General features: G+C 40.6%; 1 protein-coding gene across 3 annotated transcripts in view; it reads left to right on the forward strand.

The window, feature by feature from the left end:
• Nucleotides 1–26,766, forward strand: part of scaper (S-phase cyclin A-associated protein in the ER) — a 125,785-nt gene that overhangs the window by 78,850 nt on the left and 20,169 nt on the right. For all 3 annotated transcript variants that reach the window (XM_088921049.1, XM_088921050.1, XM_088921052.1), the window contains exons 23-26: nt 1,788–1,903; nt 13,380–13,503; nt 17,789–18,021; nt 21,441–21,596. In XM_088921049.1, the coding sequence (XP_088777175.1) occupies nt 1,788–1,903; nt 13,380–13,503; nt 17,789–18,021; nt 21,441–21,596 (629 nt within the window). The remainder of the gene's footprint in view (nt 1–1,787; nt 1,904–13,379; nt 13,504–17,788; nt 18,022–21,440; nt 21,597–26,766) is intronic.

A 26,766-nucleotide genomic window follows, 5' to 3' on the forward strand; every position in this document is an offset into this window, starting at 1 on the left:
TGCAGTAACTAGCGAGCAGGAAGGGCCACTTCAGGTCACATTTCTCATGAGCTGTCCAAAACATGGCAACTACAAGGTACTTTCGCAAGGTTCACGATTTTGTGTTTACTCTAGAATTTGTAAAATTTTGCGATACGGTCAATTTATTTTGTTACCGAGATTTAATAATCTGTCTGAGAAATTGGGGCTGCAGTTTCTCTTTAATATATGAAGCTCAGACCTCTGGTAGTTTAATCTTGATGTTGTAAACATCATATTATACTTTTTATGACACATGATCTTTTTTTTTTTTGCAAAGCATGATGTTCTATCAGTTTTAATTTAAAAGACAATTTAGGCTCCCAACTGGGGCAGCTTGGAGCACAACTTGAGCTCAACGATCCAGATATCTAGAGTCAGAGTCCGAACCAGGTTTTGTCATGGGCCGATTTTGACGGGGGCACTCCAGACACAATCTGAACACAGCTGGCTCATGGCAGGGTTAGGGTTAGTCACCCTGGGCGTTCTTGGCGTCTGCAGGCTTGAGGTGGTGCCGTGAGGGACGTGCCTCTCCTCTGATCGGCGCTGAACCTGCGGTATGTCGCCGCGGAGCCTGTGACGTGTCAAGAAGGTGAAGGGCTCGAAGGATGGGTGTGTCAGAGAAGCCTGTCTGCTCTTCCTCCTCATGGGGTTACAGAGGTCATCACCGTGAGCTGAGACATAAAGCCCCAGTTGGCAACATACCAGACGGATACTTACTCTTATCGTCCCAAATGGGAAATTTGCTTTCCAGACAGGTAAAAGACACAAAACAATACACAATACATTTAACACAACATAAACCCATTAACAAATAAGAAACGTACATGATGAGAAAGACAAAAATGTGTAAATAAAGTAAAATAGTAAATTCAACACAAAAGTTGTCCATATTAAGCAGGTTAATAGACGTGGGAATAAAGGATAATTTAGTTATTGCGCTTGATTCCAGGTAGTCTAAATTGATGCCCAGATGAAAGGACCTAAGATTTACTGTGCAAGTGGTGGTCATGACAGTCTGTGATTGTATTAGCCTTCTGCACTATTTACTTGATCTGGATGTCTGACAGCTGTAGCTGTTTTCCACCAATAATTTTGCTGGGTATACCGCATAATGGAAAAAATACTTGCCTTTCCAATATTTGGAAATATAAAAAAAAATTATATTAAAAATATTATATAAAAAATATTTTTTTAAAATAGAAAGCTAATGAACTGAAAATAAATTAAATGGGGCACCTTCAGTGTGTGTGTGTGTACTTGTGTTCTAACATTCTGCTCCATTACTCTATGATGGAAGTCTCATTTCTTTGACTTCATACATCCTCTCTAGCAATGCAGTTTTCTCTCCTGTGCTATAGTTGACGTGTTCAAAACTTCTGGGATTCTTTTAAATGAGCTCTTTAAAACATACCCAAATGCTCATCCTGGCTGAATTTTTTGTATTTACTGTTTCCATTAAAAATGAATATTAAAATACTTAAATTTGGCAGTGTTATATTTTTTTCCGCAGATCTGACTAACAATTCTGATTCTGAATATATGTAGTTACAATATGTAGATGTTTTGTCGTATTGCTTTCAGATTGTTAGTTGGGAGGGGGGATTTTGAGGTTTAACAGGAATTCTTGGGGGGTTACTTTGCTTCAGGTTTCACTTCAGCTCCCCTTTTGGAAGGGAGAAAAAAGAAATTATTTCCTCTGTGAAAATAATTTGATACTCTGGCCCAGCTCGCTGTTCCTGACTGCGTTTCTTGTTCTTTGCTTGCAGAACAATGCAGATCAAGTAGCATTTCAGGTCGGAGGAGGACTCTCGGCCCTGGAACAGATTCTGCAGGTAGTCACGGCAGCCTCTTCCCTGACTGCAGTCCCTCGCATTCCTCTGAAGTAAGTACTGCCAGTTTGGCTCGCTGGGCCTGAGCTCGAATAAAGCCAGCATTCTTTATGCACAAACAGCACGTCAGCCACAGTAAACGGATTTCTTTTTCTTTCCTGCTTTCGCTCTGTGGCTCCTGGAACATGAAAAAGGAGATTAAAAAAGCGAATGGAGATGAGGAAGGAGAGAAGGGCATGTAGCCCATCTATCCCATTTGGTATTGAAACATCTCTTAGGGCTGATGGAATGCTTTGCATCCAGACACTTGCAGATGTATCGGACTTTGGTTTTTAAAATCAAATTACAGACTTATATAAACTTATGTACAGTATATTATGTTGCTCTGTTATATTCAGGTATGCATATATATATATAACATATATATTCTGTTATATTCAAGTAGTATTAGCAACATAGTTTTAGTTATCATCCGTTTAATGTATTTGTATAGCTAATAAAAAGAAGAACACTACATGATTGTAAGACAGTGAATGCACTCTTGCATAAATACAGAAAACTCTATGCCTAGCTTGGAGCAATACATATTTTATTTCCAAAATATTCTAGTATGTAGTAGTAATATGATATGAGATTATAGTAAGATACCCATTCATTGAGCTCTTTCATTTTGCTATCGAATATAAAGTGGTATTTGCCTGACCTTCCAAAAAATAAATAACATCAAATTATTACTGTGTACAACTGAGTGAAATTTCAGTGCTGCGGTCTTTGGACTGTTTTTGGAGCAGTTGTTTGGTTTCCTTCGGTGTTCAGTCCATCAAAAGGAGTATCTTGTTGTGTTGTCACAGAAACGTTTTAAAGAAATGTGTCAATTTTTTATGAATCACTGCCTCTTGCTTTTTAACATGCCTGTTAATTGAGAGGTAAGTGATTCTGAGAAGCCAGGTTCCTCGACAGGAAGCAGGCACTAATGGAATCTGGCCATTCAATTCACTCATTAGCATTTGCTTCTATTTCCCCCCCCCCCTAATGTCAAAATAGGCATTACTTTCTTATTGCTTTGAGTTTCATTGCATTTTTTTTACCATGAGTCTTGCAGAATGAAGAAAGCTATTGTATTATAATGAACGTGAAAACGTCTGTGTCCAGGGTGGGGCTGCTTCATAGACAATTGCACTGTTCCTGCAAGCTGGGACTAGTTGTGTTAATTGGGAACCTTTTTTCTGTATTGAGAGATCCTCTTGACATTTTCAGGAGGAGCAGGAGGGGGGCTGTCTTCTTAAGAGGCATTTCTTTTATTTTATCCTTAGTATTCAGTCAAAACTTGGATTGGCCCTTCGTAATGATAAAGGAATGGCCTCGGAGTTACCTTCTTTCATTACAGCATGATTGCCCTGCCTTAACTTGTTGGAAAAACAGAGTGTGCGCCGGCTGGGATTACTACAAGTGTCCTCTTAAGAATTATAATAAACATGCATAAAGATTGACAGGACTAAATGCAAACATTAAATAAAGAAGAAGAGAATTGGGTCACTTGGATATAAGCACAGTAAGCAATTTCTGCATATGTATATATTATTATATACATTGTTGCATAGTACACAGTTTTGGATCATCAGTTTTTCAACAGCTTTCATGTTCTGACCCTCTCACTAGTGTAGAATGCACACATTTTTTTCAGAGCCGTGTCCCACTTTTGCTACTAATTCCAAGTTGCATACTTTCATATGGAGAGGTGCGGCTCCCGAAGGCAGTGTGGCAAGATCACAGACACCGAGCGCCATCCCAGTGGGTGCTCCTGTGTGGCAGCCCAGGGCTCCGCTTAACCTCGGTCGTGCTCCGTCAGTTATGCCACCTGGGAAGTTGTGGCGACAGCTGGCTAATTTGATAGCTCGGATTCAAACTGGCCAAGAAAATGAACAGGGAGTCACGATCTGTGGTGTTTGTAAGGGGGCCAGCTTCTCGGAGCTATTCTTATCAGCTGGCTTGGAAGATCCTAAGCTGCTAGGATAGACTTAAAGTTGCACACATTCAGTTTTTTTTGGAACTGTCCTAAACTCAGGAAAATCTCACAACAGGACTAAGAGCTGTAACCTCCTGAAAGGGTCTGTGCCTTGTGCTGGACCTGTGATAACCTTGTCAGGGTGCATCAATCCAAGACCAGGGAGATGCACACTTAGGCCAAATGACTGTGCTTTAAACACAAGGAAACAACCAAACAGAACATCTTGGGTGGCAACTCAATGTGGTGTTTCTTTAAGGAAATGTCATGAGACGCATGTCATCACTTCACCATCAGCGCAGATTTTTAAGCTTTCTGTCATTTGTTCACTTGTTGCAAAACAAATTTACCAGTTTTCTTTTAAATCATGTTACTATTTTGTAGGGAAAAGACATTAAAAAAATCTTCTGCTTGTTTCACTATTCGGAAATGTCTAAAGTTTCATGACACATTCCTGTGTTATTACAGAAAAAAACAAGTCTTCTTTTATTTTATTTACCACTTGAGTTTCCTGAATAAAAAAGTGTGATTTAGAGGTTTTGAACAACAACATAGACAAGTTGCACTGCAGGATAAATTGTGCTGCCCCTGCTGTTGAAAAGAGTGTTACAGAAACTGTCGAAGGATTCTCCGGAGTTGCAGGAAGCCAGCCAGGTTCGTCCCCATGTGCAATATAGACAAGGACATCATATTGTTACATGGTAATCATTATTTTTCATCTAGATGGCTTTGGAGCTTAATGGGCTTTGAGACAGTAACCTCGGCATGCACAAGTTTATCTGTGTACTCTGATGCTGCAATATTGATTGTCTCATTTTAAATAAGTTGAGTGATTTACCATAAAGACAACTGCTAAGATGCTCTGGAATATTTCCCTCCTGAGAGTTGATTTCCATCTTGTTACCATTACATTAATGAGCTAATTATACTGCGAAACAATGTTAATATCTTGCTGTGGCGCTGTGGCGTTCCCCCTCGAGAGCTGGGAGGCACAAGGTTGGAGGAAATGAAGGTCAGATGTGGCCAGTAAGAAGGAACAGCTCTCGGCTACATAAATAACTGTCTTAGGAATGCCCTGGAATACGCATGAACAGCCGTGTCTTCCCAAGACTGACCTGAACAGTCCCCAATAAATAAAGAATGGACTGGGAGCAGAAGTGTCCTGTAATTAAGTACTTTTATCAGAGACCGTTATGTCTCCTTTTTGTGTCCTTCCTCGGGTTTCTTAGAGCTAACCCCATACGTATAAGATACCGATACACCAGCAAGCAAGATTAGCCTAGAGCAAGGAGCTAGCGAAGGTGCGGTAAAAATGACAGTTGAAAGCTTCGGACGTGTTTTGTGTAGCTGCACTGATGCGAGTGTGTGTGAATGCAAAGTGTCATTGTGCTCGTACGGCTGCAGTTGTGCTCAAGCCCTGCAGAGTGCTGGGGAGGGGTAAATCAACTGTGCTGGAAGATAGTGGTATTACTGTTTTTACTGGGCATAGCTTTCAAATACCAAGAACTGCAGAATGTAGAAATTACATCAAACCAGAGTATTTTCCACAAGCTCTTGAAGCTGATATCCCTTCTTGAAACTAAGATGTTACTAAATGCATTGTTTTCAAGGGGTCTTCCAGGTCAGTCACAAAGGACAATTGGTGGTTGTTGCCTTTTTTTCTTTTGATTGCAGCATGCCCACAGCCGTTAACACTGCTTGGTCAATGCAGTCAATATAACCGATGCTTGCCTGCAAGCAGTGTACACTGTGTTGTGAACAAAAAAGGGTGGAAGACAGTCAGGACTGTTGCATTTAACATAAAGCCTCTCTCTAATCATGAGGTTCCCAGTTCAAGCCATGACTCTGCCATGCGTTCTCAGATACTTGAGTCCAAAACTATACATCTTGACATTTTGGTGAAGCAAGTCTGAGTGAGTTGCCTGACGGAAGACTCCAGGAGCAGGGCACCATCCAGGAATTGAACCCACAACTTTCCAGGTACAAGTCCAGAGCACTAACCTTTCCTTCTCTTCGTGCCCTGTCCTTGAAGAGATGTGCTCTTGGCTCTCCTGAAGCAGAGGTTTCTGCACAATGAATTGTCTTGTCCCTGCAAGTTGCTTAGAGTAAAGGTTTAATAGCAGATTATCATTCTTATAATCATGAAAAGAATTTTTGATACCTGTGAAAGAAGTGGGATTAGCGTTTGCCCAGTTTGGTTAATGAAGGCATATTTTTTTAAGCAGGCCCATTATTCTTCTGTCGACATACATTTACCGCAAATGCAGCACTTCTGAAGAGAGATTTACCCTGGATCGGTCCTATGTGCTGTGTGCCTTAACCATAGAAAATGCATCAGAAATCCTTGAGTCCTAGTTTTCTCTCAGAGCTACTGAAAAGAGGAAAAATAATTCCTACGAGCCAGAGAAATAAGATTGGTAGAACTACTCAGGAACCTTTAGCCATAGGTTGTAGTGTCTCCTGTGCGGTTTGTTTTCATCATTTTTCACTAACTAGGCTGGTGAGCTGGCCCTGTGAGGGAAGCTGCCTTTGTCAAGAACAGTGCTTCCTCAGACTCCCAGCAGGTGCTGCTGAAGAGCATAAAGGGGACTGCAGTCTTTTCCCAGTCAACCGCACCTGAAACCGCGGGGTCCTGTCAGCAAAGCAGCTGAGAGAAAAATATATAACGATAAATATGAACAAATGTAAACATGCTTCGTTAGAGCTTTTTGTCAAAGTATATACCCTTTTATCATGATTTGATGACAAAATACTTCACAAGCGACCGGTATTCTGCTGTGGACCTGACTATTATCCCAGTGAAATTCTTCAGAATTAAAACCGAGAACAGGAGGCACTTCTTTACCAGAAGGGTTGTGGATGTATGGAACATGCTCTTCAGTCATGTTCTTGAAGCCAGTGCCATGGTCTCTTGCGAGAAACAGCTGTACAAGATCCGTAGATCAATTAACTGCTACTTACCAAACAAGCTTGATGACCTCCTCTCGCTTGTAACCTCCTTATGTTCTAAAGACATTACGCGAAACCAAATTGGGTCTAATAGCTTTAAATTCAAGATGCAATTACATTTACAGGCTCGTAACTTCTCTGTAAACCCCTCCCACCACAGGCCTGCCGCTGAAGTACAACTATTGTGTGGATTTCTTAGAAGGATTAAGGATGTCTCAGTCATTGAGGGCAGAATCAAACGAAAGAACTTTGGAATCGTACTGAAAGACAGGGATTGTCTGAAAATACAGGAGAAGGGCTTCTCTGGGACTCGTTCACACTCTGACTGGTGCCTTTTTCTTGACAAAAATGTTTTATCCTGTTCAAAAAATAGATTTATCCCTTTCTGGAACTTGTCCAAAAGTCTCCACGGTGTATACGGAGCCCCTGGGCTGGCTGGACACAAGGGAGTGGGGAAATGTGTATGCAAAGACAAATGTGAGCCATAAGACCATGAAGCCTCAGGCAGACGTTTTTTCTTACACTCCCTTTCTCAGGTGAAGTATCTAACCATCTTAGAGGAGGGCAACGTTTAATGGCAAGATTCATCAAAATGTCATGAAGGATAAAACAAGCCACCGTTATAAATTATCTGTCAGGTTTGGCAAAAATACAACCTAGAGTCGCTCATTTCAGTGATTCAGACAAAAAAGGGGAAAAAATTTCCAGTAGTATACCATAACTTCTTATTCCAGCCCTGCTTTTAGCAAATTAGATATGATAAAATATGTCCTATTCTGAAATTTTTTTTTGTTGGCATATTGACGTGGTGAAGACGATGGCGCTCTTTGCTCGTCTGCTGCGTGCTGTGTGTGACCCCTCTTCTGCCATCGTGAAGCATTTTGAGAAGATCGTGCTTTGCATTCATTCACCAAATCAGATTTGGGAAACATTCTTCTCAAGTCCTTTGAAGAGGGCCTGTAAGCAGTTTATGGCTCAGTATTCTGGAAAGCACAGCCCTTATCTCAGTTTTCAGATTGCCGTTTCGATTTTTTCCCCCAAACCATCTGCTCATTTCTATCTGGGCTGTGGAGTGATCCAGGGGCCAGTCATAGGATGACCATCATCCCAGGGTCAAGACAGTGGCCTCCCAGTTCACCTCCGCTTAGGAGGCCCAGAATGGAGCCATGTGGAGCTGGGCAGTTCTTCTGGCAGACCAGTGCCTCTGTGCTTTGCGAACATGTTTCACCTACACCAAAATCTGCATGTTTTAACCATTTGTGTCCCCTTCCAAGGAAAGAGTCAGTCTGCTGCCGGTGACGAGGTTAAGCTGTTTCGAGTAGGTGAAGAGATTACACAGCTTATTATCCACATCTCTCTTTCCTCCATGCCTGGCAGCGTGGTGCAGCTCGGAAATTTAATCCCATGTCTACAAGATAAGGCTTTATTATAAAAAGATTAACAATATGCCCGTTGTTTTGCTCCGCGCAGTCTGGCAGCTGCTGGAAGTAGGGGTACTAAACGCTAGAGTCGAGTTCGGGGAACGGAGTGGCGTCGGATGTGAATTTTGAAAAGTCTGGAGAGGGAGACATTGGTTAGAAGGGTACTCGGAACTTTCTTGTCTGAGGAAGAGGAATGCGGTTCGTTCAGATAGACTGGCACACATTGGTCAAATGTGCATATTTTCCATGTAACATGAGAACTAAAAGCATGTCACTTTAACCAAATTGCTTCTCAAAAGTCTCTGACATTGGCTGTCAGCGATGAAGGCAAGGCTGTGATTTTTTTTTCCAAATCAGATTGAAGAGTATAATGTTTCACATTAATAAGGTGCAGTGATTAGCACAGTTAGAAGAAGGGAGATGTATTTATAGCTCTGTATTACTCCTTTTCTGAAGATGCATTAAAATATAACAAGGGGACAGCCAACTAGGAAAAGGGAGAAAGTGCTGTATATTATTTCAGCGGGCCAAGTATTTTTTTTCCTAAATAGCTCCCGTATAAATCTTCTGTAATCTCCTGTGTTCCGTTTTATGAATGTAAGCTTAAAAGGTGATCTACCCTTTCCAGTAAATAAGGATATATAGTTTTAGTGTTCGATTATGATTCCACAAATGCATGTTGTGTGTTTAAGTCGCTCTCACAAACTCTTTTCCGGGAAAAGAGGTCTGAGATTTTGAGGATCTCAAAAGTGGAGATTTGGAGGGTGCCAACTTGTCTGTCACTCCACTGGCAAAAGGAATGAAAGGTGCTTATTTCAAACAGAGAAGTGTAGAGTCTCTACTTGTCTGTGTGGGACAAATGGCAGCTGCACCTTGTGCTGCGCTTGTCTGTGGTGCTGCTAGCCGCAAAGCCAAGGCATCTTGATCACCTGTGTCATTTGGTCAGTTTCCAGATTTTGCATTTCAGTGGTCCAAAGATTTTCTGTTGTGGGTATGGCAGAGTTCAGCCTTGAAAGCAATCTGGTTCTGGATGGCTGAAAGGATCGTGGTAAACTGTAGAAGGGGCATTTTACATAAAGATTCACTTTTGTATACTATATTCTGGGTGGGAATCACCCAATTGTAGACTTAAAGAGTGATTTTAAAATGTCTAAGAAGCATATTGGTTAACAGATACCACACAGACAGTGCAGGAAAGATTATTTTCCTGATTTGACACATGAACATCTTTCTTTTGACCTGTAAAGCAGATAGGTGAATTATAACAGTAGGGAAAAGATGACTAAAACAAAGTAAAAGATGAAAATTGGCATAGAGTGACAAGTGTGAGAAATGGTAACTTGTATCTTACGCAATAATATGTAGAGCCTTTTGTGTTCTTGTCACAGAAGGTTTGTATTCAAATGGTGACAGTTGACAGCTGTTTTTCCCTTAATAAGATTAGGGTAAAGAAATTAGTTGTACGCTCTTTAATCTGCCATTTAACAGTGCAAGCCACCTGGGGCCTGCCTTATCCTGTATGCTCTGAATTTCTAATGAGGTCTTGTAGAACTCAGCCCTAGAGAACGACTAGCACACTCCTCAACACAAACCACAAAGGCCTTTTTTTCCGGGTTGCAACACCAGATTTATGGTTACGAAAAGGAAAAATAATCTTTTTAATTTTCCTTCGTGTGAACTCCCCAAGTCACGTGTGGGAAATTTATTGTATCACAGAACAATTTTGTGACAGTTCTGTTTATTTTGTTTCAGACGTGACATGTCTGCTTGTGGGCAGCAGTCTCTCACTAACACCTGTGTCATACTGTCTGTATCGCCCACTTTTTCCTCATGATCCCACCTTCACTTCTCCCTCTCAGAAGAAAGGCGTGCTGCTTCTTCTGAAGCTACTCACTCCGGTTAAATATGCCTTAGCGCTGTTGGGTCTTTGCCACTTGTACACAGTCAGCTTGTAAAATGTCCTTGCCATATGCTGACAGTACACATAGGGATCTGCTTCCAACAGGGACAGACAACTAAGGACCCCAGAAGCTGAACCTTCGATTTTCAATTATTAAGAATAATTAAGACATTCAATACAAGGTGATTTGTCTTTTATCAAAAAATTCAATTCAATTCAATTAAGTAATTAAGATCAGGTTTTTGTGGCCTTAGAGGACTGGAGTGGTCCGGCAAAAGTGTTTCTGTATGTAATGTTTCGCACAATATGGAGTGAATGGCCTTTTTTGGTTTTGCACATTTTCTTTCTTAACATACTGCTAGCACATTGTCTGCCGGCCATTGGCTATCTGCAAGATATAAAATCCTCTGGTTTTGTTACTTTCAGTTTTTCACAGCAGTTCTTCCACTGTGTTGATCATTTGGTAAACACACAGGTGACTGTTTTTGTTTTCTTAGTGCCCCTCACAGCATTTGGTGAGCTGAGCTGCACATCTGTTACAACCTGCAATTGATAAGACCGCTTGCTTTTATAAAGCCCTCTTAGTTCTCCAATGTGGCGTGAAGTGACTGTTTCAATACAAGCTCACTGGTTATGTGTCTGTTTATGCAGAGCAAATTCGCTCAAAACAACAACCCTCTTTAATTAAATCCTTACAACATTCGCATTATAGTAGTTGTCATCACAGAAACGTAATAATGAAAAAACTTTGATTTGAAAGTTGATTTCAAATCATCATTTCTGCAGCTTTCCATTCTCAATTGGAATGGTTCTCTCAAACGTACATACTCCAGGGCATTGAAATCATTCCACACCACTTCTCACAGTGCTGCTCAGGAGTGGGGATTTCCTTGTTCTGTAGTGGAGCAAGCGTAAAGCACATGTTCGGTGACAGCTCTCCTGTGATTCGCACACTGTCTCATTTTTATTGGAGGAGTCTTCCTCTTGTGTTAATTCACTAAACAATCTCCAGTGTTTTTCCCTGTTTATTCTTTCAGTTGATAAGCCTTTTTCCCTATTTTGGATCTGTCCTATGATTTGGAAACTGGATCAACTGCAACCAATGCATCTGGCTCTGTTTCATTATTAAATGTCACTCTAGAGCACTGGAAACTTTAGCACCTTTGACCAGATACCTGTAAAACAAGTTCGGCAAATTGAAAGCCATTATCAGAACTTCTTGTTTTCATAGCTTAAGGATAATGAGTTCCAAGCAAAACCGCAACTGCGCGGAAAGCTTACATTTGCACTGCATTTCCTAGGGAAGCTTTTAGCCCATTGCGTGTAATGGGCAAGCCTATTGACTTTGACATCCTCTGCTACAGTGCTGCAGGAGATACAAGAGAACATCAATGTGAAAACCAGTCACAATGGAGAGGCCTGGACTAAACTCTTTTAATAGGGTTTTTAAATTTAGCCAGCGAGTCTCCAATGGGAGGGGATTCTGTTGCTGAGAAGCCGGCTTGGCAAAAGGTATACAAACGTGCCTCTTTTTCCAGGCAAATCAATCACTCGGTCTCACCGCTGGTCTGCTGCCCAGAAAGCACAGTTTGGAAGAGTTCTCACGTTACTTATGTACTCCAGCTGAATGGAGGCAGTATTATCACTCCAGTCAACCGTGCCCTTTCCTTTTTGTGCTTTGATATTTTTTAAGAGACAAGCAAAATAGCAATAATTATTTTCTGGTGTTTGTTTGTGGATCCACTGTAACTATAGGTTGTAGTGTAAGCCATTCCTAAGATGAAAATTGAAGGGAACTGGTTTTGAGAGTGAGAGGTAATCCCATTCGTGCACATCTCTTGCCATCAAGCCTCAGGTGACTGCTCAACATGGCCATATTATAATGTGGTTTTGGAATGAGGAGCACTTTCAGAAATCACTTGCCAAGCATTTTTCCATATGTTCTACTTCTCTGTCGAACCAAGTGTAAAAAAATAGCCAGACATTTTTGTAAGTTATTACCTTTTATTAAAATAATATATGGTACATTATATTCTTTGCATTTTGCTTTAACTAATGTTCAATTTACAGGAATGGAATTTATGTTTTAGGATGCTATGTTTTCTCAATTTAGACTTTTATGTCATCTACTGTGATGTAGATGCTTAATGAACTTTTTTTCTAAGTTCATGTGGCTACATTAATAGTCCTAATCTCAAAAATGTCTCAGTAAATTTGGTATTTTTGTTCTAATTGGCTGCAAACAAATTATTATTTATATTATTATTATTGTCCACAGAGGCAGTTATTGACTGACCTACATCACAGTGTGGATTTTTTTATTGAATACGCCACTGAGGTTTTGCTGAAAATGGGTAGCAGATGTGTTGGTTATGGTAGATATCAAAATGTTTACGGCTTGAAATAAACATGGTCTGCCTTCAAATGGGAAAATCGGATTCCATTCTTAGAAGGAGAAGAAATGACGTGCCACTCTGTTTTTGGTTAAAATATACAGTTGTCAGAAATTATTAGATGATGAAAGTTGTTGGAGGGCAAGTGCGTCAGTCTAGAATTAGTCTTATTATCTCTTACATTAATCTCTTCTGTAGATTGTTTAAAACAGACATAAAAATGATTGAAGCTTGTTCACTGGCTAATTTTTAATGAAAATCTTTCCTCTAAAGCTCTGCAATTATTACATGGAAGGTAAATAAACTGCAGTCAAAGGTTTGTGCTTGCATTATTGAAAGACCTGTGACGCAATAAAACAGTGTGCATTCCTGCAGCAAAAACACAAATCTTTTTGTTTTAGTCTGCAGAGGATGGGATTGATTTTGAGGTACAATGTTGTTTTTTATTAAAAATTTTCAATCTGGCCCTTGTATGTGGAAAGGCCCATATTAAGGCTTTCCTTCATGGTGATTCGACAAGAAGGACTACTCCTCTGCAGCAGAGCACCTGATACCCAGTTCTGTTACTGCTTTAAGACGTGTCTACCCTTGTGGTTATTTTTGAGACTATTTAATAAACTATTGTAATATGGAAGTAAAAAAGGAAAAACTGGGATGATAGTGCTTGACAGGACCCACGATTGTATACTCATTCTGTTATGTTCTGATAGGCCATTCCAAAGACCATTAATATCCTCTTGACAGCTGACTCAAAGGCAAAGTCAAAAAGCACACCTGGTTCGAGACTGCTGTTGCACTTTGATGAATTTCCTGACAGAACTTTAATTTGTGCGTGTTCCGTTCTCCTTCTCTCATCCACAGAACCCTGTGCACAGCCATAAATACCTACTACCTAGCATGCAATACCTGCTACAGCAATTGCTCTTACATCCTGTTTGGTAACAAGATCACCTTCCTAATGGATCTCCTCATACATCAGCTAACGGTACGTACCCACTGAAAGTCACACAATAAAATTATATTGCAATCTGGGTGGAAATGTAAGGATAAGCATAAGAATAGGCACTTGTATTTCCATGAATGGCTGCTCTTGTTTGTCTAGCTCACTCTCAGCTGTCACTATGTCTTTTTTTGTTCTTTCTAACTTGCACCGTAGTGCTCGCTGTGGTTTGTCCTAGTTCAGCAAAGCCTTTCATTTCTTTCCATTCTGTGCCGACTTGGTCCTTTCTATTATTTCAAACCATGTCAAGAGAAATTAAATTCTCCACACAGAGAATCCCTTTTAATTTCTGGTGACCTGTCTATCATAAGATATTTAGTCTACAATCCTTTTGCTGAAACTGGGGGGGGGGTGTATAATTCCATGAGCCAGGCAATTTGTTAATTGAAAAGTTATGTACATGCCCTGAATAATTTAAGCAGAGCACCACTGGAATTGGCTCGACATTTTCAGATGCAGATGAGCACTCACGATAAAAGAAAGGTCTACTGTGGTTGTGAGGGAGGAAAGGGGATTTTAAATACACCTTTGTTTGATCATATTTTTACAAAAACTAGGTCAAATATAAGCAATGCAAAGAATCTACTTGCCTACAAAGGAAAAAAAACCTTACTAATGATTTTGTTAGTGTATTTTTTTTCTGGCAAGTGGAACCTGGGAGATATGGTGCAAGTGGCTGTCCTGTGGATATAATCATTCTGGACTCGGTTTCAATTAAAGGCAGCGAATGACGCGTAGCACCAGACCTGTTTGGCACCAGATTGCTTTCAGCAGAGGGAAGGAGGCAGAACATAGGCTGTATGGCTAGTTGCACATAGGGGGATATCCTTCATCACTTTTAGCAGGCCGTACGCATCAGGACATACCAAATACCAGAGTCTGTCATTGTGGCTTCACATGAATAAACATGCAGACCTGAAACACAGTACGGTCTACCTACCGTGATACCTATCCACACAGCCAGCCAGAATGCACAGCTAATTCTTGAAAAAAATCTTTGGTGCATTTTTGTGTTCCTAACCTCCACCTGCACATGAGATGTTTTTCGGGGGGGCTCCATATACAGGTACTTTCATCTACCGTAGAGAAGACATTGATCTGGTCTCTGCTATCAGTTTGAACAAGGCAAGGTCGGCGTTGTTTTTCTTGGGATTCATCTGTGAAGCACACTCTGAGGATGGCAAGACGAAAAAAACCTTAGCATTTGTACCCCACGGAACGAGAGCAGTAAAGAGGTTTCTGTGTAGCTATGTCCATTAATGACGTTTTCAGAAAGCGAACCTTTCTTTTTTTGCAACAGGCATTTCAAACTCTCTGCAAGGGCATATGCTCATTATTTTCATGAGTAAATGGTGTATACTGTACATCTGAAAAACTATACAATCTTAATATTATCAGTTGTTTTCGGTCTGAAAGCGTGTACGCAGATAAGACTGTCTAAGCCCTGTAGTTGGCGTGCCAACAATTTCCATACCGTACCGGAGGGACTGTTTTTGTTTCTTTCCTGTTTTTTTTAGTAAATCGTTAGTTGTAGTTTGTTCAGTGCTGATTTTTGAGATTACTCGGTTGCAAGTTGGAAAGACAGAGGTCAGGTGTGTGGCCGCAGGGCCCAGTTCAAGCAGCCTGTGCTGGATACCTCTCTTGAGTGGCGTTGATAGAAACCCTGCTCCCTAAGAGCTCTGTGCACGTCTGTTTGTGTGTGTGGCATGAACTTCTGCCTGCACTCCTGCCCTGTAATTAGATTTGCTGTCAATGCCTCCACATTTGCCAACATATTCTTACTGTAGTACTTACTTGTTTATCTTCCTTTAGGATTCAGATGGTTAAACGTTTTATTGACCCACTGACTTAAAATGAATCTGGCGTGTTCTCTGCAAGTCAGTGTACATCTGTTTGCTCTGAGAACAGTAAGTTTCAACCATGGGTCCAGGGACTGCTGTAGACTAAACTTCTTTCTAGTCAATCCCTAGAAACAGGCAGTTTTCGCTCCTATTATACTATTGTGCAAGAACATTCTTACACAATAGATGTCCTTTCTGATTGCATGTATAAGGAATCTGTTGATAAACATTTCTGATTTTAGCTAATTATTCATTGGCAAGTATAAATTAAATGATTTAATTATTTCAATTTGATTTAATAAATATTGGGGCATAGCTGTGAATGATCTCTAATGGTGCTGCTTTTCTATAGGAGTTGCAGGCAGTGTGCTTCTATGTCATAACTGTGTGTCAGATCTATATGGGTGCCAAGGCTGCTCATAACGTGACAGTCAATGGCCGCAGTGCAGTGTGCTCTTACAGTTTCCATCTCCACTGGGCAGTGGAGTAGAGAAAGGCAAGTGTATGCAGGATTGCAATATGACAGTTTCTTACAGTTCATTTACCATATGTCTTTAGAACATGTGTATGTAGATTTTCGGGTCTCTTTTATGCACCAACACCTGTAGAACTAGGAAGAGCTGTTCAACTGGTCACAAAACAAGCTGATTCAGGTCATTACCAGCCCAGCTCGACTGGAAGCCTGTAGACACAACGTCCCTCCAGGACCAGGACTGGGGACCCCTGCTGTAAGCACAAACCACCTCTCGTCTGTGAGTTGTCTCATGTTTGTGCCTTTGGAAGCAGAGTATAGAATCTGCCCAGCTAGCCAGGTTATCTGAACAGAGTTACACAGTCTAAAGGTTTCCCTTACAATCTGGAAATACTTCAGAGACTTCTCACTTGCCAGCTTCTGGCATGCAACCAGAAATAATCTGTCACGGTGAGTTTTAACCACCAACTTATAGCCCAAAGCTAATGAATAATAAAAAAGCATGCGTGTTGTTGTTTGTGTTACAGCGAGACAAGATTCCAACTAAGACTGATGGGCTAAGCAAGTGAACAAAAGGAGTTTTATTTGTGTGCTATACCTTAATTGGGCTTATTTTAAAATGCATGCCGTGGTTTAAATGATCCTGTTCCTTATTGTTCACTAATGGACACCAAAACTAGGTCAGGCCAAGGTAATATTTGAAGGCTTTGTTGGTTTTGCTGACTTGTTCCATCAGTGCTATAAAATTTTTGTTTTTTAATGGCCCTCTTTTTTGACAAGGAAGAGAATTGAATAGAATGGTGTCGAGCTTTGAGGGTGATTATTTTAGAGCAAGTCCTTGTCATTGCTAATTGTGATAGTCGATTGTTTTCAGGTTTCTAGATGTTATTTTTTCTATAGTAATTTCTTCCCGGTCAAAATTGTCAGGGCTAGCAAGCAAACATGCATTAATGAGCAATTTTAGGGTCCAATGACCCAAATTTCAAGATTCAATGAGCCATCATGACGAACCCCTTTTACATTTTAAATAAGATGTAGGACCTGAATATTATAAGCTGCTGACAGGTAGTTGTCACTAGTTTTAATCATAATGTCATCTCGATATTTATAAGACCTTTTTCTTCATGCTCTCATTGTGTTTCCTGGGCATCAGAAAAATGATCCACTATGTGTTTGCAGTGTAATTGTGGTTTCTGAAGGCAGGATTGCTAGGTGAAAATTTGCTTGAATGGTCTTAAATGTATCAAGGCAGGCTGTAATAGGAACAGTCAGGACCTTTCAGGAGACAGACATGTGTATGATTAGGAAACTCTCCTAGCCAGTTAAATAAATGTTAACAGCTTTATGTGAGTGATACTTTTTTCTCCATCTCTTGATTTTTTTTAATTTGTGTGATGTTGGCTGTTTGCCTTTTTTTGCATATCATGGTATGAAATTACACTTCACATATTTCCTAGACTAACAGTATTTAAAAGGGAAAATTAGATACTGAATAAGCATGATGAATAGGTATGTGGTTATTGTTAGCAATTACAATTAGATGAACAAATTGCTTGTAATTGTGCCCACTTCAGTCTGTGTGGCAGACAGGCAAATCCCTCAACTGAATTGCTTGGTGTGCATTTCCCACTGACAGAGCAGGACACCTCCTTGAGCTGTGGTGTTGCATCACAGCAGTTAATCCCATTTTAAGATCCGAAATAAATATACAGACACAGCAGGCAGTTTGGCAGTGCAACTGTGCATCCAAGCATCCCTACAAGGGTGAGAATGTAAATGCTTTGAAAAGCTGAAATCGCTTGTTGGTTTCTGAGAAAAAGGAACAAGTTTGAGCGATGGCTATAAAAAACAAAACCCAAACACCGGCATTTCGTTTTGTGTGCTGCGCTGTCCAAGAAGTCTGTGTGTTTGACTGGTATTGTCAAAAATCCTTTTCTTTCTGATTATCCCCTTCCAGCTCTATGTCCCCGATGAAGACCAGTCTATCTGTGGGCGGAGTGTGAATAAGCAGGTCTTTGAGGGGCTGACGACGGGACTGCTCCAGACCAATGCAGCGGTCCTGGATTTCCTGCTCCCTTCCCCTCCTGAGGGTGGCACTCCTTCCAACACACCCCGGGTATCGCCACAGGACACCAGAACCAAGCCCACCTCCGCTGAGGCCTTCAACAGCAGAGTACAGGATCTGATCAGGTACACCGAGCTCCGTGCTGCTCGCAGAACTGCTCGTGATGTCCACCTCCAGCCTTCGAGAAGGTTTGGAGCAGTCAGAGCACTGCAAGAATAAGATGACAAAATCTGGAGGTGATTGATATTTGCTTATAAATTATACCTGCGTAAATTTAACGAAGGCCGTGTCAGGCTCAAAACTTCTGGGTCCTCGGAGCAGTTCCTGCCTTGATCGCCACTCTCCATGTGGAATCTGCATCTTCTTCTTGTGTTCATGTTCGGTTTCTCGGAGAGCTTTGGTTTCCTCCCACCTCCCAGAGACGGTTTCAGATTGTTTGTCCCAGGGCTGGATCCCTGCTCCCCATTAGGAAAATAGCTGGGCACTCCACCTCATTACTGAGTCCTGCCGGAGTGTCTGTAGTGCCCATCTGACACTTTTCATCAAGTGCTGGCTGCATAGATGGATAAGTATGTAAAATGATATGCAAAGACCTACTGGCGTAGCTCCCCTCACCAGGCATTTTGCAATAGTATCTAGCCCAGGTCTAAAGAATGGCATACATAGCTGTAATATTTTAGTATAATATTACAGATTTCTAGCTCAAATACAATATGTCAGGGCTGTATCGCAAAGTAGAATAGTCTAAGAGCTCAGTATCTATCTGGAAGTTATTTATTTTGACTTACGGTATGTTTTTCATTTCTGGCCATAAAGTTGACTAATATTGTACTACATGTACTACATTATATTCTAAAGCATGTGACTGAGTCTGTTCAAATGTGTTTGTTAAGTTAAAGGTTTGGCAGGTTTGCTTCTTAGTACTTACATTTCAGCACCACTGTGTGATTGCATTTCACAATGCTTACATATAATTGCGAGGAACTAAATGTTTGTTTTTCCTTAGAAGGAGCTCTTGAGATTATTCATCTGAAACCTTAAAACCAAACAGAAATTTTAATCTGGCTACTGGAAATAGTTGTTGCTGAGCATTATTACGAAGGCCAGTCAAACCCCAGCAACACCGTTTTATATCAAATGCTTGAGGTAAAACAAAGTATTTTGCAAAACCTTTCTAAAATACCTTTGTTTAAAGGAAAATGTTTTTTAAGCAGATTTCTTTACTGGATAACCTTAAAAGTCATTTCATCATGGGATGAAGTCATTTCATCCCATGTCGTATTCCTTTAGTTTTTTTATTTTTTCACACTTCTTTTGGTTGTCTTCTCTTTATTAGACATGACACTGCATTTTTAAGGAAGGCACTCTATTTTTTCCCATTTCAATTAAAGGCTAAAAGAAAATATATCGTCATTTAGGGTAACTCTACAAGGAATTAAGATATCTTTTACTTTGCTGGACTTCCACCCACATCAGTATTCAGTTGAACATTACAAACACACAAAATAAAATAACAGGGCTCAAGGTTGTTATCAGAGTCGGACTCTGAAGAATGTGATTTTTTAGAGATGTCTTGTGGGGTCACACAGCCACTTCAGTCTTGTCTGCTTTTTTGTAACAAAAAGTTCTTTAGTTCTCATTTGGACTTTCAGCTATGGACCCCAAACACTGAAACTGAAGGGAGACAGGACTTTTATTGCTCTTTTATGAGTGCTTCTCATTGTCAAACAGCCAACCAACAAGAAACACCTGTCAGCCAATTATCCCAATAAATAAAGAGGATGAACATGATCAATTTGACCCAAGACGGTACTAGTAATAAAATGTTTGAGCTCTACTCATCATTCATTTTTTATGAGAAATGATTATTCTGACTGGCGTCCCATCCAGGGTGTATCCTGTCTTGTCCCTGTTGCTTGCTGGGTTAGGCTGCGGCTCCCCTGTGACTCTGTATTACTTCAAGTGGTTAGAAAATGGATGGATGATTATCATAAGAATTCAGATTTCAGAAGTTCAGTTTAGATTTCAGTCCAAATACTATTGAAAAGCACAAAATCTGAATTCAGATATATTTCAACAACTTTTATTAAACTGCCAAGAAGGACGGTTAAGGGAGAAAATGTAGCAATAAAATAAATTATAATAGAAGCATAAAGAATTTATTTAATACCATTATTTTTAGTGTATAAAAACTGGTATGATATGTGAATAGCCGTAAAAACTAGCCAAGACACTTCAGGTGTTGAAACCCAGGCTGAAACCTAAGGAAAAAGAGGATTTCTTAGCTTCTTTTGAGCTCTAATGAAGGAATACAAGAAGATAAAGTCATAGTCTTTAGTTCAAGTGACAGGTGACCTATTGAGGTGAGGTATGGGGGGATTCTAGTTACCAGCATTTGAGAGCACCTCTTTCAGGTGACAGCAGGCAACAGAAAGAAAGAAAGAGAGGCAGAGCCGTGGAAGTCAAGTTAAAATTGCAGAAGGGTGTTTTCGTCTGAAGTGAATAGGCGTTGACGTGGTGGGAGGTCTTGTGATTGATAGCTTTGTACCGTCATGGACATTCAACACTAGGTGAGGATAAGCCAGGAGTCGGACACACCTTGGGGCAGACATACCTGAGCTGGAGACAGAGGCCCGAGGGCCGGGGGCCGCGGCGCTGGGAGGTTGGAGGCCTGGCGACGGGGAAACGGCACAATCCCGAGGGATTTGTTACTGAGTAGGCGGAGAGTGACTGCTCCTCAAACCTGTCACACGCAGACAGATTAGCAATATTATAGTAATAAGACACAGAAGGAGGCTTTACCTTAGAGGTGAGGGATCAGATGTCATTTCTGGTGTTTTGGGTACAAATTACAGTGTAGCCCTTTGTGAGTGTCAGGGGCTGAGCAGAATGTTAGTGCTAATGTTCTAACTTGTAAAGTGGAGTGTTTTTTAGGCACAGAGGATTGCACTTTGGGATTTTTTTTCCACAAATGTCTGGACATGTCTGCAGAAAGTTATCATTGAAGAAAATAAAACTGGCCAAGCACAAAAGTCCTGTATTTCTCTAGTAGTTTACCTGATGGGATGAGTTGTTCATTATAGGGTTAAGGGGCATTTAATCAGATTCTAACCACTGCAGAAACTTAAACTTCAGAACTGCAACAACTCTGTTCACCAGCCTCTCTCTGTTTTGGCTTGGCCCGTACCCTCATTTTATGTGCACAGTCCACCTCTGTATACACCACGTGTAACCATAAATAATAAGATCCTGTAGTTTCCAGGCCATCAGATACCTCGAACTAATATAAAGTAAACACACCCCTGAAATATGTTATGCATCATGAAATGTTGGGAAGCTGGCTTTCCCAAGTAAGGAGGCACGCATTTTATAACTTGTTGTGACAGCTCCCCTTGAATTTATGTACAGAGAAACACCAAATTCATGCTCTGCTATGGTTTTATTTAGTTATTTATTTTGAAGTGTGTCTAATGTTTCCAGGGAGTATTTTAATTCCATGTGAAAGTGGCGATCATCTTTTCGTTCTCTTGTTCTTACCCCCCAGCTATGTGGTGAACATGGGCTTGATTGACAAGCTGTATGGCTGCTTCCTGTCTGTGCAAGGCCCGGTGGATGAGAACCTGAAGATGGCCGCCTTTCTCCAGTACGGTACCGCGCTGCTCCATGGGATGTGCAAGCTGTGCTTCGCTGTGACCAGCCGGTGAGCTGACCCGGAGAAATGGGCATTCCTTTCCCCAGATCCCAGGCCCGTTGCCATGTCCAGCTGTGACAACCTAACTGCTTCCTAACTGGTGTGGAACAAGGCTGAACGGGACCTGTCCAATCCGATCAGGGCTTATAGAGCAAGAAGGATGTTTGGTGTTGTATTGTCACCAGTAGGAAGGTGCTGACATGATTATGCAAGTGCATTTTTTGTTTCACAGTGTGAAAATCACAGAATCACAGAAAATCATAGATATTCAGCTTTTAGCCCAAGTCCCTTATTGTTAATCAATTATATAATTATATTTGGATGTATGTGTGCATTTATACCCGTCGTAAAGCTGGATTGCTTTTCGTCTGCTTACTACAGAGCCCCTGTGAGTTGAATCCCATTTTGACTCTTTGACACTGCCCAGTCCAGTGCTTTCAGGACACCAAACCAGACCAGTCTCAGAATATAGCGCATTGACTTGTGAACAGCCTTGCTCGGCTGTATTGTCTTTCCATCCTGGAAAGAAATACGATTTAAAAATAGCAAATTTCAGCATGTATTTAGAAAGCACACATCAAAGTGATAACTAATTGAAGTGTGTTTAAAACATTAAATCTGAGGCTGAAGCCCAAAATCTGTGATTGTGATAAAAATATACACTTACAAACTCGTCACTGCTTTTTAAGAAATGAGAATCAGATTCCTGTTATTGAACCTTGCCTTTGTCATTTGCGATCGAGTTATATTTTTCATTTGTGTCTTTACCTCTGTCAAATGACAACAGTGCCTTATAGCTACACCTGCTGAGGGCTGTATCAATGTGCAGCTCTTCGACACTCGCTGGAACATGGCTGTCACCGAATCTCTGTGAGAAAGAGATTGAGATCATGTTCTTACTTGCATGGGCTGGAGTTAATGAATGATTCATGCCCTAGAACTAAAGCAGGATTTTAAAATGACTGTTGTTGCATACTGCATAATCCGGTTATGCACCTACTATGAATAAATCTATCATTTATATCTCTCGGTTATGTTTTAGAGTATTTTTAAGAATCATTCCACATATTCTTTGTGATGGAAGCAAAAACAATGCCAACTAAATGAGTTCTAAAGAGCTGCACAGTAAAACTACAGACCTGTATGCAGAGTAATTTAGGACCTAAGACTGGCAAGGCCTGGTCATAAGCTGCTGGTGGGATTGTGGTACATTCTTTAATAGTTCTTCTGTAATAGGACTTCTTTATTAGTTATTTATATATTAGGCAATGTTTTTTCTTATGGTGTATGTAATTTAGGAAACACATTATAAATAAAGTCTAGCCCATGGCTGCTTATAGCAGCTTAAGCAGTTTTGTAGGTATTAAATATGGGAGCTGTTTCCCTCAATGAGGCTAGTGGCACATGCATTAAGCTGCATTGTGCAACAACCTTAAGAAGCATTGAAGCTGAAAAGCAGACAGAGATTTAACATAAGGGTTTTTATGTAGCAGGGCAAAGCTTTTTCATGATTTTCAGTATTCCATATGCTCTTACTCCTCTTTTTGTGGGAAAGACGCTGGATCATTTTGCTTTTCTACTTGTCATTTCTTGTGTAGATTTATTTCCAGTGTTTGTTTTGACAATCCATTGATTGCCTGGGTCTGCTGCACACAATCCTGATTAAACCCAGTGTGCAGCCTGATCATTTGAATACTATTCACTGGGACAAGGTATCATGCTCTGTTTAATACATACTGACCTTAGCAGAACTGAATGTTGAAAAAACTGTCGCTTCATAAAGTAAAGCGACTTCCGGGATCAATGCTGTGATGCAGTTACCGTTGTACCATGCCAGAGGAGTTAAATTAGGGAATCTTAAAGAGCTAATTGTCCTTTTCTTTTGAAGAAGTTCTTGCCATCTCTTGGACGTTTCACAGCTTGTTGTGGCTTAATTAGGGCAATTCAAACTTGTATAGACACAAGTGCTCTCTCCCTATTAGAAAGAAAGGAGGCCCTCTTATTTCAGGTTGACACAGATCTTTTCCTGTTACTGATAAATTATAGGCACAATTGTGTTTAGATTAATGAAGTGATACAAAATTATCTTGGTAAGCATCTTGCTCACCTCTTACTTAGAACTAGCAAACTAAACTAAATTAACTAAATTGTTAATAACCATTGTTAATAACAATAACCATTGTTTCCTGAAAAGACAGCTTTTTTAAGACCTTCAGAAACATTAGGTGCTTTAGAGAGATTTGGCACGAACAAATGAAGAATGTAGTATCACATTAGAATAAAAAGCACTTCTTGCAAGTAGCATTTTTTCTTTTTTTTCCTGTAAATGTGGAACATGCAGGAAGACCTAGAAATGTAAATATAACTGCAGATTGACTACAATATTTTCAGTAACGTAAGAGGAAACTCTATAGCCAGTCATTCTCCACCTGTCAACATAACTACAGAGGAAGAAGCGATTAGAGTTTAGTTTGCAGGTCTGATTGGCAGCTTCTTGGAACTCAACTTAATTCAAGATTTTTAATTTGGCTGCAGGAATTTACTTTCAAATTCACTTTCTTAGTTTATAGGTTCTCATTTCTAATGAAAAGGTGAGGAGTTGCATGTCAAAAGCAGTATTCTATGGACCTTTTCCATGTAAGGTATCAGCTAACATAATTTTCCTTTAATAGTCAATTTTGTTGATGAAGGTGTACTAAGTCCAATTTTTCCCTTTAAGATTAATAGGACTGCTAGGATAAATAGGATCTACTTTATTTGCAAATGCAGTTGTGAATTTTAATCAGTTAGGCAATCTCTATAGATCTTTTTGAATGTTCTGAACTCTGCATAGCATCGCATCAGTAGAAATCATGCAAGCATTATTCAGTAAACCTTGAATCAACACTATCCACTGGGCAAAATTATTGGGATTGTCCTAAGTGTCACCATACAATTGACCACTGGGATAGGGGGTTAGGTTCATCAGACAGAGCCCACTTGGTTTTCGTTGTGTACCTGCAGACTTACTATAAGGTAGCCTCCAGTCAGCACTATCTAACCAGTACGGTGCTTTGGAGCTTTGTGTCTCTGACAGGTGGGTGTGTCAGAGGAGCATGTCTATGAGTCCTCACTCCTCCTGTACATTACAGACCGGCTAGTTCAATAATAAAACTAACTGGTTATATAAAAATAATTCCAAAATCTGTAACCTAGGTTTACGTTTTCTGCACCTAAGGAGTATAAATATAGTTAAGGATGTGAATGAGGGTGATTTGTAGCCTTTCTCCACATATCCTTGACGTCTATGTGCGTGACATACCGGGACCTTTGGAGAAAGCCTGTTACTTCCATCTAGTTTTTCTAGAACAGGCCATGTTAAACAAACACAAAGGCCATGTGGAAACCCGGCGATACATTCGTCTCCAGCTCCGTCTCTGATGGTGGCATCAAGTGTTGACTCCTGACCTCTTGGCTCCAAATGGAAGCTCTTGAGTGCCAGCTGACATTGCCGACAGAGCTGTGTGCATGAGACACTGCGACTGGGGGGTGGGCTGGGAGAGTGTCTCCAAGGTTGGAAAAAAGCCTTCTGGCTTTCCTTTTCTTTTCTTTTTTTGCTTTTTGTCATATTCTCTTTAGACAGCCAGCCAAGTTTATATGGATTAATGTACTGTACACTTCCAGAGACCTCAGCAAGTGATTTAGCAACACATGGCCGTCGGGAGACCGAGCACATGATTAAGGCCTTCTGCTTCAGGACTTGAGAATGTTGGGATACTGTTCATGATGCTTTGCTGTGTTTAGCCTATAACAGCAACAGGCAAAATGTTCTGATATTACTGCTAGTAATAGCATTTCTTACAACAGCTAAGCATCGGTGGTTGAGTGTGGGATAGCTTTCTATCTAAAATATTTGCAGGATTATTTAGCATAAAGCATCTTTTCCCATCCAGCCTTGTGTTGACCTGACAACTTCAGGTCAATTCTGTGTTTGTAATTTTTTTTAATGTGTTGCCGTACCTTACATTTAACATTTCCACTGATTTGTAGACAGAAACTAATTAAGAAATTAGTTTATCACTGGTTATTATGGACATTGAGGGACTCCTCTTCTCGAACTGCTCTGACTTTCATGCAAAAACAAGTAGGCCTTTTCATGCTACAGTCAGTATGTCTGAGGTATTTAGTAGTTCAGTGAAGCTCTAATAGTCCTTTGCCAAGACATAAGGACCTCTGAGCCAAGCTGGGAATAATCAGGAAGACCAGCTATTTCACACCCTGATAGGTATTAGTCTTTCTGCATTACGGCTGGGAAGCTTTAGTGTGTTTTGGCAGATATGTTTCACGCAGGCGTTGCCCAGATGGTGAGTAGGAGTAATCTGAATCTTATTAGTATAATTATGTTTTTGTCACCGATTTGGAAAATGCTTTCATGCCCTCTCTAGTTTGTTGCTTTTTGGTTTTCAAGACGTAGGAAGAGCTACAAACGAGGGGAGATCATTCAGCCCATCTAGCCTGTCTGTTTGGTAATTAGTAGCCAACCTGCGGGAGTCGACCAGCTGTTTCTTGAAAGACGCCAAAGGGAACAGTTCCAGCACCTGTCACCTGAAAAGCTTGGTGTTCAGAAGCATTTGAAGCCTCCCACCCCTCAGATCTGTTCTGGTTTCTGACACCCAGGAATTTGTGCACTGCTTTAAATTCCACAATGATACAGTACATCCAGCTTGGTGCGCTCAACATTGCAGCAGCTTGCCAGAAACCTGTTTGTTTGCCAATGCATTAACATTAGAATTAGACAAAGTTGACTCTGGTCTGCTTCTGTAAGGTTTGGCGGGACAGGGGTTAGCAAAAAAACATGGGTTTTAAACCCTGCAGTAAAATTTGCAGGCTGCAGTAGAAACCTTGAGAAAGTTTTAGGGGAGGAATCTCACAGCTGAATTTGTGATGTCTTTCTCACTTGAACTTGGAGGATTGCTCAAGGTTTCCCAACATCACAGCAATTCTCAGTTTCTCAAGAACAGTTTTCTCAAGAACTTGTCATCCAGTACCATGGAACGGATACCTCTTTCATCCATTCATCAGAAATGGTGGCTGATAGATGCTGAAGTTAGAGCAGTGTAGTAACTTATGTTCATGAAATCTTGGAGATGGCCTTCGGTTGGCCAGTCAGTAAATCTGTCCCTGTGCTAAACCACTGTAA

Source organism: Atractosteus spatula, chromosome 7 (genome assembly GCF_055471065.1).
Source record: "Atractosteus spatula isolate fAtrSpa1 chromosome 7, fAtrSpa1.hap1, whole genome shotgun sequence".
NCBI classification, from domain to species: domain Eukaryota; kingdom Metazoa; phylum Chordata; class Actinopteri; order Semionotiformes; family Lepisosteidae; genus Atractosteus; species Atractosteus spatula.